Here is a 16,256-nt window from a genome sequence, read left to right as displayed (position 1 = left end):
TTTACTTTTTTAGAGACAGGGTCTTGTGTGTCGCCCAGATTGGTCTTGAACTGCTAGCCTCAAGTGATCCTCCCTTCTTAGCATCCCAAAGTGCTGGGATTACAGGTGTGAGAGACTGTGCTCAGACTGGCTGGTTCTGATGATCTAAAAACTCTTTCTGCCCTTGCATGGGGACATACTAATGACTCATTTGTACCTATCTGTATAAGGTAGGGTTACAAAAACATCAAGAAAATACATTTCAAAACACAAAGCAAATCCAGACTCACAATATTAATTAAATATAATGTGAAGTTCTATGTATTAAATTTTTCCTGAATAAAGATGAAAATTACTGGTCATCTCCTTTTATCTTTAGGAATTTGGAATTAAGATGAAGAACATGCAGTGATATCTATTGAAAACTGTTAAATTTTAAATAAATATATACTGCTTTAGAGCTTAAACGCATTGTCAAACATCATGAAACATGAAAATAGTGGACACCTTGACAACCTGAAGTTGATCTTATTAGGTATTTGGTCAACTCTTTGCCTCACAAGTTGGTGAAATGTTTTATTTAGAATGTATCTATTGGAAAATATTATGAAAACTTTCAGTTTCTTTTAGAGGCAAAATGCAATGTTATCAGTGCAGAAGGGAAAAATGTCATTAATCTGGTTATACCTTATTCCACAGAGCACAACAATGTTAGCCTCTAAGACAATGAAAAAGAAAATAGTGTACATCCAACACAATGGCAGAAACTACTAGTTGCTCACAAAATGCCCCTTTCCCTTCTGTAATAGAAATCCTGAAGTTTGGCTGGTCACATTGTTGTCCAGAGATCTTTTTATAGAACTCTTAGCCATCATGTTTCAGATATTTTTGAAAATCAAATTGGGGAAAAAACAACTCTGGAGTAATGCCCAAATGAATAGAGCATAACTGAAATCTGGAATATAATTACTGAGCATACACATCCCCTAAAGCCTACTAAATGAAAAACACTTGATTTTAATTCCTCAAAATTCCTTAGAAATTTGAATATTTATTTATAAAATAATCTGGGACAAAACAGTTAAATCTTGTTTGATGTAATCAGTCTGAAAATATACAGTACAACCGAAGATACATCACATTTGCAACAAATCATAATCTATACAGTTCAAACTTAATTAACAATCATAGGTTTTCAAACAAATGCATGGTCAACAAATTCAAGCACCTATCTATAATTGCTTTATTTATCACATGTTTATTAGAATGCACAAATTTTCAGTCAAGTGATTGAGACATTTTCCAGGAGGTTCAGTGAATTTTAAATAATTAATAACAACTAATAATCTAGGAAATCAATAAAGCTCTTTCTGAGTTATTTTTTTCAATAAATCTTTTCTCCATTATATATAAACACTCTGGTCAAGCTCAACTGATCATCAATCATATTAACATTAAAGTATCACCAAATATTAAGGTGAGTCATGCTATTTCTATTTTACTCTCTTATTAACATGAAGAGTTAATAAGTATTAATACGAACTCTTTCCTTGGGTGACTTGGAGAGGGTTGACTGAAGAAATTCAAACTCTTCTCTCCAGCTACTACTGCTTTCTAGTAGAATAGGGATTTACTGGATTTTTACTTGTGCTCTGGTTATCTAAGGAAATTTAACAAGCAATCACATTTGAAGAATGAATATACCAAAAATACAGCTTTTAAATAATAGATTAGGATAAACTCTTTGCATAAATCCAACTTCAACTATTTCTGCTAAATTTAAATAAGCATTCTTATTTAATATTTAAAGGTATCATACAGAAATAGCAGTTAAAATGCTAAGCCATCCTAGCCATCATACCTGAACTGTGGCCTTTGGAAGCCATGCAAAAGATATAAATATCTTTTCCTTTAAGTTAAAACCAGCAAAACACACCATCAGAAAGGTAGTCAAAATTCGTATTAATACTGCAATGCCTACGGTGGCAACACAAAGGCCTGTAAGAAATGTTCAATTTTTAGAAATAATAGGAGAGAAACTGCATCTCATGGTTACTAATTCAAAATAACCATCAATAATTTTTAAAACATTAAAAAAGTACAAATAGAAATGTTTAGGCAGAATATATCAAAACAATATTATGGATCAATCAGGCTATTTGTTTAAAATAAGGTGTTTCCCTAGCTTAAAATCAGAAATTAGCATATTTGAATCCTTATACAGAAGATTTGAATGTTATATATGTCTTATGCTTTACAGCAAGAACCACACTTTTCCATGTGTGTAAGAAGAATTTATTAAATGATGATTACATGATAAGTAATAAGCTTTAAGTACTGGGTACTCATAAATGTATAATGTATAGACTTTGCCTCAAAATCAGAGGAAGACAGAAACATAAACAACTAATTCATAGGCTATACAGTAAGTGAGGTATAGACAAACTGAGGACATAAAAGAGGGAAAATAATATTTTCACCCACAAAGTCAAGAATTCTTTACAGGATATAAGACCAGAAATGATATCCAAAACATTTATGAGCTGGTATGGAGGGAATTTGCCAATCAGAGCTGGCTGGCCATGACCAAACAGAATAGACACTGGCAGTCTCCAACTGTTTCACCATACTGATGTGCACACTGGTCCCAATTATACCTAGTTAACATACACAGCTACTCCATTTAGTCCTGTAGAACTCTTTGCTGATAAAGATGAGTTGATCATCACTTGCCAAACAAGGGACTGTGACTAGTGCTGCTGCATGCTACTAGACCTAAGAGCGGCACAGCTAAGGTGACTCTTGAGTATTAGGGTGTTTTTTTTTTTAAGTAACATTTGTTGAGTGTTTACTCTGTGCCAAGTGCTGTACTAAGATTTAAATATATTATTTTACTTAATTATTACAACCTGTGGGAAAATTATTATTTTATAGCTGAAAAAACCAGAAGCTCGGAAAGGATAAATACTTTTCTCAAATTCAAAGGCCTGGTAAAACATCAGACATTGAAGGAGGATCTGTTGTAAATTTGCCATAGGGTTTTCTTATGGGAAAGTTTTGTGGCTCTTTGTTGAAAGGTATTTCTCCAAGGTTTGAAAGTATTCAAAAATATCTGTAGCCTGAAGTACAAGATAAAGAGTTGATACCCTTTATTCCAGAAGGAAATACTGAAAGTTTGAGAAGAGGATGAGAAGCAAGTTTTAGTTGAGTTTGAAGTTTAACAGGACATACAAGTGGTGCTGTCTAAATAAAGGCTTTGGAAAGAACTTTGATAAAGGGCAGAGTTTAAGCTACATATTGTGTAAGGAAAGGCTCAAACAGCACTGGGAAAAATGAAGTTTAAGAACTTGATATAAAGGAGGGTTAAAAAGTCAAAAAGAGCAAATGCTGCTGAGAGCGAAAGGAAAACAAAGACTGGATTTAGCAATATTACCTTGGTAAGAGCTTAAAAGGTTGTGTGATAGGCAGAAGCTGGGCTAAAATGTATTGAGGAAGGAAATGAGAACTGAAGTAAAAAGGGGAATGTAGTAACCTCTTTTGAAAAGTTTGAAAAGACAAGAGAGGTAGCATGGTAGGGATGGGGGGAAGTGAAATAGAGAAATTATATATATAATTTTAACATATTATTTTAATATGAATTATTTTAATTATAGTAAAATGCACATAACATTCACCAACTTAACCATTTTTATGTGTGCAGTTAGTATCATTAAGTATATTCATACTATTATGCAACCAATCTCCAGAATTTTTTCATCTTGCAAAATTTAAACTCTATATCCATTAAACAACAACTATCCATTTCCCTCTACTTCCAGCCCCTGGCAAATTCCATTCTACTTTCTGTCTCTATAAGTTTGACTACTCTAGATACCTCATGTAAGTGGAATCATACAAGATTAGTCTTTTTGTGACTGGCTTATTTCACTTAGCATAATGTTCTCAAGGTTCATCCATGTTGAAGCATGTGTCAGAAGAGAACCTTTTTTTTATGATAAGAGAGAGACTGGAGACTAAATTCTGAAGTGGAGAAGATTATGATATGATATTTAAGATGTATGGGAAAAGGAAAGAATATATATGTAAGATTCAGAAGGAGGTAGCAGGAGATGGGATTCCTAGTATGGATGGAAGAATATTGTGATGAACGGAAAGGAGGAAATAATGAGTACATGTAGGCAAATTAAATTTTAAGTGTTGTGAATCAAGAGAGTTTTAAGATGATGGCTTTTGAACATATCAATAAATAATTAATCAACAACCAGGGATTTCTATCCCATGAGTACAAACTATAGAACTAACTAGTTGTCTTTAAAATTCTGGCTGTTGTTCAGGACAAGGCTAGATGAATATTCTTACTCTTGGAAAAAGAATTGTAAGGCCTGAATTTTCTGGGTAGTAGTCAGCAGTATCACTTTTATACACAAGGAACAAGATTAAATGTGTCAAATATACTGTCTTAGATGAACAAGCATTATTTTCTTTTTTCCTTTTTTTCTTTTTGAGAGGAGTTTTGCTCTTGTTGCCCAGGCTGCAGTACAATGGCGCAATCTCTGCTCAGTGCAACCTCCGCCTTCCAGGTTGAAGCAAATCTCTGGCCTTAGCCTCTGAGTAGCTGGGATTACAGGCATGTGCCACCATGCCCAGCTAATTTTGTATTTTTAGTAGCAATGGGGTTTCTCCATATTTGTCAGGCTAGTCTTGAACTCCCGACCTCAGGTGATCTGCCCACCTCAGCCTCCCAAAGTGCTGGGATTACAGGCATGAGCCACCACATCTGGCCAGTTTTCTAACCAACTACTCTAAAACACTTAGAGCATAATTAACCTTTTATATAATTGTGACAAGCGGAACCACTGGACACATACCTACTGGAGATATTTCAATTGAATATAAAAAGTAGATTTTATTGTTAAGTAGGATGACCAAAAAAAGTAAATTTTAACAAAAGTACACTTTGAAATTCTTACCTACAGTTTCTGGTCTGAGAGATGCAATAGAAACCTCTGCTCCAATTAGCCCAAAGAGAAGGGGCTGAAAAATGTCCCAGGCAACTGCAATTATCTTTTCAACCTCTGTCTAAAAGAACAATAAAAAACACACACAAATTTTTATTATGTGAAGTTACAAACAATTTTACCAATTTCAGGTTTGAATTATTGGGCCTAAGGTAAGCTTTATTTCTGTGCCATCTATAACTAAGAGGTTAGCTACAACAGTGCAAAAAAAATTACATGAAGACCTTTCTAATACAGTTAAGATACATGAGGTGTTTTAACATACTAAATATTAGTTTGCAAATGGATGTTAATAAAATGATTGTTATAAAGTAATCTTATGAGGACTCCTATTTCTGAATACATTATATGTGTGTGCATGTGTGTGTACATACTGTAATATATAGTAGTGTTTTGTAGCTTAAAATTTTATGTCAACTTTCCTTCAACAATATGATTTAGAGAGCTTACAATATTGGTACATATATCTAGATATGCCTCTATTACTGCTGCATAGTAATCTACAGTATGGAAGTACCATAGTTTATTCAATCATTTCTTTATTGACGGATCTTTAAATTGTTTCCAATTTTATCTATACAAAAAAATACTATTTAAGGTTATCTCAAATCATGCACAAGAGTAAAATCCAGGTTTACTAAAGTGATTCTCAGTGCCAATTATCACTTTATTACCCATTAGCTCCAATTCCTCTTTCACTGTTGCTCCATAGAAAATGGAGGTGGACCTTTAATATAGTTTTCCTTTGCCAGGTAGCACCATGTTAAACTTTGTCAGTAGAGTGTGCTAAAGACATATTGCAAGCTGAAGGTGCTTTTCTTCCTGGTTTCTGTGGCTCCTCCCAGCAAGATCTTAAGAGTATGTACTGGTGGCTTTAGCTCTGGCTCTAGGTTCCTGCATTCCAGGTGGCATCTCCAGTATCAGGGTCCTTATAGTTCATGCAGTCAGCAGCACCTAGTTGCCATTAGGTTCCCTAGCATATCCCTGGGGCAGTTTCATAGCAGAATCTCTTTGGCAAGATATCTCCCCATGCACTGTAGGGGATGGATCTCCTGCAAATTTGGAGGGTAGATTTTCAGCAAATTCTGCAGACACAGCATCACAGCGACTTCTCTAGGTTCTAAAAAGGTCTAGATCTCAGCCCTGTGGCAAGAAAATAAGGAGGGGACAGGCTTAAGGGGATGATCTATTATAGCCATAGGTGGTATTCCTATATTCTTTAAGGATGTCTTTACGTCTTACTAGCCAATACCTTGTTACTCAAATCCCTGGTGTAGTTAATAATAAACTGTCCCTATTCCAATTACTATGTGATTTCTCTTTCCTCATAGACCCTAATAGAAAAATGGGCAATGAACCCACAGTCAACATCATCATACTAAATAGGCAAAAGCTGGAAGCATTCCTTTTAAGAACTGGAATAAGACAAGGATGCCCACTTTCACCACTCCTATTCAACCATAGTACTGAAAGTCCTAGCAAGAGCAATCAGGCAAGAAAATGAAATAAAAGCAATCCAGTTAGGAAGAGAGGAAGTCAAACTATTTCTCTTCACAGATTATACTATACCTGGAAATGCTATACCCAGAATAGTATGTAGATACTATACCTAGGAAACCTCATAGTCTCTGCCTAGAGGCTTCTAAATCTTATAAACAACTTCAGCAGTTTTAGGATACAAAATCAGTATTTTTATACATCAATAACGTAAAAGCTGAGAACCAATCAAGAATGTGATCTCACTCAAAACTGCCACAACAAGAACAAGATATCTAGGAATACAGCTAACCAGTGAGGTAAAAAATCTCTACAACAAGAATTACAAAACACTGCTGAAAGAAATCAGAGACGACCCAAATGAAAAAACATTCCATGCTCATGGATAGAAAGAATCAATATTGTTAAAATGGCCATATTCCCCAAGGCTATTTACAGATTCAGTGCTATTCTTATTAAACTACCAATGAAATTTTTCACAGAATTAGAAAAGAAGAATTCTAAAATTCATTTGGAACCAAAAAAGAGCCCGAATAGCCAAAGCAATCCTAAGCAAAAAAAGTGAATCCAGAGACATCACACTACCCAACTTCAAACTATACAAGGCTACGGTAACTAAAATAAGATGGTACTAGTATAAAAACAGACATATAGAACAATAGAACAGGTTAGAGAATCCAGAAATAAAATTGCACACCTATAACCATCTGGTCTTTGATAAAGTTGACAAAAACAAGCAACTGGTAAAGGACTCCCTATTCAATAAACTGTGCTGAGATAACTGGCTAACCATATGCAGAAGATTGACGCTGGACCCCTTCCTTGCACAATATACAAAAATCAATTCAAATGGATTAAAGACTTAAATGTAAAACTGAAAACTACAAAGCCCCTAGAAAAAGATACAGGAAATACTCTGGACATTGGCCCATGCAAAGGCTTCATGATGAAGAGTCCAAAAGCAATTGTGACAAAATCAAAAATTGATAAGTGGGACCTTATTAAACTAAAGAGCTCTCTGCACAGCAGAAGATACTACCAATGGAGTAAACAGACAACCTATAGAACAGGAGAAAATATTTGCAAACCATGCATCTGACAAAGGTCTAATGTCTAAAGTCTTTAAGAAACTCAAACAAATCAACAAGAAAAAAACAACTCTATTAAAAAATGGGCAAAGCACACGAATAGACACTTCTCAAAAGGAGACATACATGTGGTCAACAAGCATATAAAAATGCTCAACATCACTAATCATTGGGGAAATGCAAATCAAAACCAGAATGAGACACCATCTCACATCAGTCAGGATGGCCATTATTTTTTTTTAATATTTAAAATTAGCCCTTTTATGATACACAGAAAATCAGTAACAATATTTGACCTTGTAGAAGTAAACTGGGTGACCAAATGTCAAAAGAAACATAATTGTACATCTTTTGAAATGTTTTAATTTTTTGAAAAATTTTATTTTAAATTTAGGGGCATATGTATAGTTTTGTTACATAGGTAAACTTGTGTCATGGGAGTTTGTTGTATAGATTATTTCATCACTCAGGTATTAAGTGGGAAAATAGTCATATTTTTCCTGATCCTCTCTCTTCTCCCACCCACCACCTTACAATAGGCCCCAGTATGTGTTGTTCTCCTCTGTGTCCATGTGTTCTCATCATTTAGCTTCCACTTATAAGTGAAAACGTGGTATTTGGTTTTCTCTTCCTGTGTTAGTTTGCTAAGGATAATGGCCACCCAGTCCATCTATGTCCCTGAAAAGAACATGACCTTGTTCTTTTTTATGGGTCCATAGTATTCAATGGGATATATATACAACATTTTCTTTATCCAGTGTATCATTAATGGGCATTTATGCTGATTTCATTTCTTTGCTATTGTGAATAGTGTTGCAATGAACATACAAATGCATCAATCTTTATAATAGAATGATTTATATTCCTTTGGGTATGTACCCAGTAATAGGATTGTTGAGTCAATTCCATTTCTGTCTTTAGCTGTTTGGGGAATCACCACACTGTCTTCCACAATGATTGAACTAATTTACACTTCCACCAAGAAAATGGCTATCATTAAAAGTCGAAAATAAGAGATACTTGTGAGGTTGTGGAGAAAAAGGAATGCTGATATGCTGCTGGTGGGAATGTAAATTAGTTCAGCCGCTGCGGAAAGAAATTTGGAGATTTCTCAAATAACTTAGAACTACCATTCGACACAGCCATTTTATTACTGGTTACATACCCAAAGGAATATAAATCATCCTACCATTAATACACATGCATGTGTATGTTTATTAAAGTGCTATTCACAATAGCAAAGACACGGAATCAACTTACATGCCCATCAATGATACACTAGATAAAGAAAATGTGGTACATATACACCATGGAATACTATGCAGATATAGAAAATGAAATAAGCTGGAGGTATCACACTACTTGACTTCAAACTATATCTCAAGGCTACAGTAACTAAAAGAGTAATGGTACTAGTACAAAGACAGACACATGGACCACAACAACAGGTTAGAAAACCCAGAAAAAAAGCTATGCCCCTACAACCATCTGATATGTCACAAAGCCAACAAGAACAAGCAATGTGGCAAGGACTCATATACACCATAGGCGTATATATCATGGAATACAATGCAGCCATAAAAAATAATGAAATCATGTCCTTTGCAGTGACATTGATGCAGCTGGAGGCCATAATCCCAAGCAAATTAATGCAGGAGCAGAAAACCAAATACCACAGTTCTCACTTATAAGTGGGAGCTAAACAATGAGTACACATGGACACAAAGAAGGGGACAGTAAACACTGGGGTCTATTTTAAAATGGCGGGTGGCAGGAGGGTGGGGAATGAAAAAGTACCTATCAAATAGTATGTTGATTATCTGGGTAACAAAATTATCTGTACTGTGAGTCCTTGTAACACATCATTTACCCACGTAACAAATCTGCACGTATACCCCTTTAACCTAAAATAAAAGTTGAAAAGAAAAAAAAAAAAGAAAAATGGGAAAAACATATGCACAACTAATTCACAGGAGTTACAAATAGTCACAAAATCTAAGATGCTACAACTGAGTAATCATGAAACAAATTAAATTCACAGGCCGTTGTTTTTTGAAAGGGGAACACCACATTTAGAAAAATACTCAAACATTTTAATAATGAAATGTATTCATGACTTTGTAAGGAAACTCACCACCTGGCAGGAGAGCAATTTGATAATGCTTTTTTGGAGGGCAATTGAGCAGTACCTGTTATACTGCCTTAGCATTTACATAGAACAGATTTTCTCATAACTAAAAAGAAGCTGTATTTTTGGATGACGTTTCAATGCTTAAAGTTACACAATTTAAGGACCTGCAATCCCAAATATATACATCAGGTCCTCAAATAATGTTGTTTCTTTCAACGTTGTTTCCTTCCAACAATGAGAAAAAAAAAATCAATTTCTCATGTTCTCCCCATATCTGTAAGAATTTTCTGTGGGTAATTTGGTTTCCTCCCACATCCCAGAGATGTTCTCATTAGGTGAACAGACGTGTCTACATGGTTCTTATCTGAATGAGTGTGGCTGTGTATGAATGCACCCTGTAATGGGATGGCATCCTGTGTAGGGTTGGTGCCTACCTTGTGCCCTGAGCTTCTGGGATAGGCTCTGGCCTATTATCTTACTTGTTTTTGTTAACCTTTCTGAAATATATGTGTAGCTCACATTTATTTCAATGTTTAATATCTGCAGTGTTTTGGTTTTTATTCAGAAGTTTGGTGATGTTTTGTGACCTTAGGAACTTAGGAAACATGCCTTAGGAACTTAGTTCGTTTATATCAATTGGTCTATTGTAAAATTAGTTCTGTTATTTGTCGTTTCACTTAAAATTGCAGTTTCTGAGATCCTATTGACAATGCTAAAATGAAGACTATTAATATATTCAGCAGTTTGACAAAGAAAGATTACAATATTTCTTTGTATTATTTATTTGTATTATTTCTGGTGTGTTTATAGGGGGGAAGATTCTATTTCCATTCAGCTTATAAGTGACGAAAGATAGAGAGCATATGTGAGGGCACTGGTTGATTTATTTAACAGTTCTATTCATATAGCATGCAAAATGTTATGTTTTTATCAGGTAATGAGTTAGGTTCAAACCTTCCACCACTAACTGCAAGCCACTTGGCTCTCAGTACCTCTCATCTGTAGAATGAAAGGTTTATATTAGATAACATCCAAGATCATTTATCCTGTAATGACTAGTTCTGCCAAAACCATGGTCCAGCTAACACCCTTCCACATTATCTTTAAATTTTACTTTTTAATTTAGTTTTTTGAATTTATTATAGCTAAAGGTAAGACTTTTTTTTTTTTTTTTGAGATAGTCTTGCTGTATTGCCCAGACTGACTGTAGTGGTAAGATCTTGGCTCACTGCACCCTCCATCTCCTGGGTTCAAGTGATTCTCCTGCCTCAGCCTCCCGAGCAGCTGGACAGGTGTGCACCACCACACCAGATAAAGTTTTAGATTTTTTGTAGATACAAAGATTTGTCATGTTGCCCAGGCTAGTTTCAAATTCCTGAGCTCAGGCAATCTGCCCGCCTCAGCCTCCCAAGTGCTGGAATTACAGGCGTGAATCACTGCACCCAGCCAAGGTAAGACTTTAGTTGATACTCATTGTAGTAAGCAAGAATCAACTCTATTAATTTTAGATTACTTAGACTTTTGTTGCCATGACTAATTGTTCAAGAAATCCTCACATATATTTCATATACTCAGAATACTAATGAAAGTAGGACTAAAAATATTTCTATATCAAATTACTTTTATTTCTAAAGTGTAGACAAAGGCCACAATTTGTATTTTGATTATAACACTTTAGACTAGTTGAACATCAGACATGGGTTTATATATTGCAAAACATAGATGTCATAATGTCATCTTCTTGTGGCTTTTTCAGAATGTCAAAACTAAAATGAATTTGCCTATAAAGAAAATTGAGTCATTGAATAGGCTTTGTATAAAAGATAAGCCCAGGGTAATGAAGACTGTGTTGTCATTGAAAATTAAGTCCATTTGATACATTTGTATGCATCATTAGTAAAAACCTGAAAAAATATCAATTACTTTGAAAGACAAACAAAGGAGAAAGTTAAGGCAAACAGAAGTTTCTTCCTGAGTTGGATATCTACTTAAGTTTATAATTTTTTGAAAGAACATTTTTAATATTCAGAAAATCCAAAATACTGTATCAAGAAAAAAATCTGTAAACTTTGGGTTTGTTCCTACAGGAATAAGAACTTTCCTGAGTACTAAATTAGAAAAGATATGGAGAGTGCCTGCCACATGACAGAGTCAATAAACATTAGTTTTCCTTCCTTTCTTTGGGGAACCATTTTGGTATATTCAAATGGTATATATACATATATTTTTTTGGGGAGGGATGGAGTTTCACTCTGTTGCCCAGGCTAGAGTGCGATGGCGCAATCTCAGCTCACTTCATTAGAAGCAGCACTAGATTTCAGAACAGACAAAAAAAAAGAGAAACAGCTTTAAAAAACGTGAGTGCATTAAATACAACAAACAAATGGAAAGATTAATGCTTGTAAGAAAACCAAGCACAAATTATAAAATAATATCAGAAAACTATGGACACAAACAGATTTATAAAATATTTTAGCTTTTCAAATCTTATGCTCTTAGTATGATATCATCCTGCTCTGGAGGTAACTATAAAAATAACAAGGGTTATTACACATTACTGAACGTGTTCGATGATTAAGCACTTTTCTTAGTGCTTTGTTTAGGTTATTTCAATTAATCCTTCAGTCAGTGAAGTTGTTATCATCATTGGTAAGTTAGATAACTTGTACGTGGTCAGACACACGTAGTAAAAGCTGTAGAGCTGACATTGACCTGAGGAGTCAAGCTCTTGGCCCTATGCTATCCTTTAGAATAATGTAAGAAAAGGAATCCAAACTCAGGACTTTGGTTTTGTTCTCACAGAAGAACTTTCCTGAGTACTAAATTAGAAAAGATTAGTTTTCCTTCCTTTCTTTAGGGAACCATTTTGATATATTCAGATTATATATAAAATATACATAATCTGAATATATATATATATATATATATATATATAACCTGAATATATAAAAAATATATATATGTATATATATTTTGAATGGAGTCTCACTCTGTCATCCAGGCTAGAGTGCAATGGTGTGATCTCGGCTCACTACAACCTCTGCCTGCTGGGTTCAAGGAACTCTCCTGCCTCACCCTCCAGAGTAGCTGGGGCTACAGGTGTGCACCACCAAATAAAAAATTTTTGTATTTTTAGTAGAGATGGGGCTTCACCATGCTGGCTAGCCTGGTCTTGAACTCCTGACCTTGCGAACTGCCTGCCTCGGCCTCCCAGAGTTCTTGGATTACAGGTGTGAGCCACCATGCCAGGCCTCAAATGGTTTATTCTTATTCTGGCTGTGCCACTTACTTTTTGTCCTCTGGTCAAATATTTTTGACTTTCATAATCTACTCAATGTTTGTAAACCTTCGTGTCCTGATTTTAAAAGCTGCTCTACTATCTACCTTTCTAGATTATTGTTAAGTGAGATAATTTCACTAACAAAGAGCTCTTCAAAAAAATTAGAACTGTAAGAGACTGATAGATCTGACTACATGAAAATATAAGATATCTGAGTGTTAAAAGTGAACAATATAAAATAGTACAAAAATTACTTAGACTTTTGTTGCTGTGACTAATTGTTTAACAGAAGTCTTCAAATGTATTTCATACACTCAGGATAGTAATGAAAGTAGAAAGGCTAAAAAGATTGCTATATCAAATTATTTTTTATTTCTAAAGTGTAGACAAAAGCCACAATTTGTATTTGATTATAACACTTTAGACTAGTTGAACATAGACGTGGGCCTATATATTGCAAAACATATAAAAGACATAGAAAAGTCACAGTGTATCTTGTTGTGGCATTTTCATACTGTCAAACTAAATGAATTTGCCTATAAAGAAAATGGAGTCATTGAATAGGCTATGTATAAAAGATAAGCCCCAGGGTAATGAAGACTGTATTATCACTTACATAGATGTGTGTATTGGGGGTGTGTGTATCTTACAGGTGGATAATTGTGAGATATGGCAAGGTTTCTCTTCAGACAGGCTGCTCAGCCTCTTATTCTTTAATTCCAAGTACCTCCCACCTTCTCTTTCTTCTCCTTTTCTTCTTTCTAATTTTACTACATGGCCAGGCATGCCACAGCCCCAGCTCACATACCTTTCCTTATTTGGGAAAGGACTGGCTCCCTAGTCCGCCACAGTTGACTCCTTTCTTCTCTCCCATCACTCATTTACCTTATCTAAGAAAGTTTAAATGTTTAGTCAATTGGGTCTAGTTTAGACTGTGGGATCCACTCCCAGCCAATGGGGAAAGAACACAGAGGCAGGAATTGCATTAGGAATAAAAGCTTCTCCTTTTCTTTATTCAGTGTGCTCTTGTGGCAATCGGCCCTACAAGAGGCACACTTCTGAGCAGAAGTAAATTTGCTTTGCTGAGAAATTCTTTGTTTCAATGCTCTTTTTGCTTATGACTCCAAGCTTTATTTCTAACAATAATCAATACACATTATACTTCAGAAGATAATGAACAAAAAGCTACCAAACAAAAAGAAAAAAATACACGTGGCCAAATATGTGAAAAACTGTTCAACTTCACTGTTAAAGAAACACAAAATAAACAAGATGTGACTTTTACCTATCAGTATGGCTAAAGATTAAAATCACTACTATTTTAACCCAGTGGTTCACAGTGTAGTCTCTAGACTGGCATCATCAGCCTCATCTGGAAATTAATTAGAAGTGCAAATTCTCAAGCCCCACCACAGTCTAAAATCAGAAATAGGCAGTAGGACGCAGCACTCTTAATTTAACAATCCAGTCCTGCTAAAGTTTGAGAAAGCTATTCTAAGGGGAAGCTGTAATGAGACATGTACTTCATATTTTACGTGCAGAAAAGTAAATGGATACAATTCTAGAAAGCAGTTTAGTAATATGTGTCAAAAACCTCAAAATGTTAACATTATTTAACTTCCAAATTTTACTGTCAGGAATCTTTAGTAAGGAAGTGATCAATTTCTGATCATTTCAGCACAATTTAAAATAGTGGTGACTGGAAATAACCTTATAACTATATATAAAGGACTTGGAAAAAAAAACAAAAACAACTATGGTGCATCCATGTGTGCAGATAAAGAGATTCACACAGGAGAGTTAGTTACTAGAGGTAAATATTTAAAAAAATGTTTATAATTATCCTTCTAGTTGTGGGATTACACTGACCTTCTATGTTGTGGGGCTATAGGAAATTCAAAGGGAACACTGGTTTGGTTTATAAAAATCTTTTCTAGATAACCTCCATTATAGTTTCGCTAAATAACAGTATAATTGGAAGTATCAAAGTTTCCCTTCCCCTCCTTTTTCTTTCTGTGCTCATATCCAGTGTCCACTTGGCATGAGGTATCAGTCTCTCCTTGCTTTCCCTGTTGCTAAAGCTATATGATCTGTTTCAAATGATATTGCTCCTTCTTATTGTTTATTCTTTTTATCCTATCATTTTTGAATTTAGAAACAATTTTAAACTGTAAAAGTTTAGAATTATGTTTTTAATACACATGATGTTACTTAAACAGATGTCAAAATGTAAAATTGTATCATGTACAATAATGCTATTATTACATTATTATATTATGTATTACAGCATAGTACAAGTCAACTTGGAGTCAAATAAATCTGAGCTTAAATCTCAGTGCCATTTTCTAATTTGGTGACATATTTCTTAACATATTTCTAATATGTTAAGTCTTTCTGACTTATAGTTTCTATAAAGTAGAAATCATAATACTTTTTCAAAGGTATTTTTGTGAAAATAAATGACAATATCCACTTAGTGCCTCATACAGACCCATACAGAGTAGCAACAAAAAATTATTAGTTCCCTTTTCTCTTTACCCATGACAGTATCATATAATGAGCTGCTTTCAATTTGCAAAGATTTTTAAAGAGGTAGTGAAAGAAGGCATTTCTGTTACACTCTTGGCATGATTTAAATTTGTGTCCCACCCAAATCTCATGTCAAATTGGAGAAGATCTCTTAGGAGATCTGATGGTTTAAAAGTGTGTGGTACTTCCTCCTTTCCTTTCATGTGCTCTCTCTCTCTCTCTCTCTCTCCCCCTCTCCCTCTCCATGCGCACACCCTCTCTGTCTTCTGCCACCGTGTGAAGAAAGTGCCTGCTTCCCCTTTGTCTTCCGCCATGACTGTAAGTTTCCTGAGGCCTCCCAGTCTTGCTTCCTGTTAAGCCTGAGGAACCGTGAGTCAATTAAACCTTTTTCCCTCATAAATTACCCAATCTCTGGTTGTTCTTTATAACAGTGTAAAAATGAACTAATACACCTTAAAACGTTAATTTTTACTACATGTTTGAGAACTTTCCTGCTGAAATATGTCAAAATATTCAAGTCATTACAAAGCTATTGGCTTTGGGTGACAGGATTATAATTTTTTTCCTTTTCTTTCTGACTTAAAAAAATTCCTAAATTCAACAATAAGCATATGCCATTTTCACACTCAGAAATAAACTTTATTTTTTAAAAAAATTCTCTTTATTATTTTTATCCTGAATAAAGATTACCATAACAAAATTAGGGGGCAGTTTATAAAATGCTAATTTCAGGC

General features: G+C 34.7%; 1 protein-coding gene across 7 annotated transcripts in view; it reads right to left on the bottom strand.

Moving 5' to 3' along the window:
* The window catches only part of SLC9B2 (solute carrier family 9 member B2), a 53,796-nt gene that overhangs the window by 1,249 nt on the left and 36,291 nt on the right, over window positions 1–16,256 (bottom strand). For 6 of the 7 annotated variants that reach the window (XM_032261589.1, XM_032261588.1, XM_032261590.1 and 3 more), the window contains 2 exons: window positions 4,950–5,058; window positions 1,841–1,977 (listed from right to left, as the gene is read on the bottom strand). In XM_032261589.1, the coding sequence (XP_032117480.1) occupies window positions 1,841–1,977; window positions 4,950–5,058 (246 nt within the window). The remainder of the gene's footprint in view (window positions 1–1,840; window positions 1,978–4,949; window positions 5,059–16,256) is intronic. The other variant, XM_032261592.1, reaches the window with a different exon arrangement.

This window comes from Sapajus apella, unplaced genomic scaffold (genome assembly GCF_009761245.1).
Source record: "Sapajus apella isolate SASKATOON/1434 unplaced genomic scaffold, GSC_monkey_1.0 scaffold124, whole genome shotgun sequence".
In the NCBI taxonomy this organism is placed as follows: Eukaryota; Metazoa; Chordata; class Mammalia; order Primates; family Cebidae; genus Sapajus; species Sapajus apella.
Note: the sequence above shows the minus strand (reverse complement) of the source record. Positions and strands in the feature narration are given on the sequence as shown.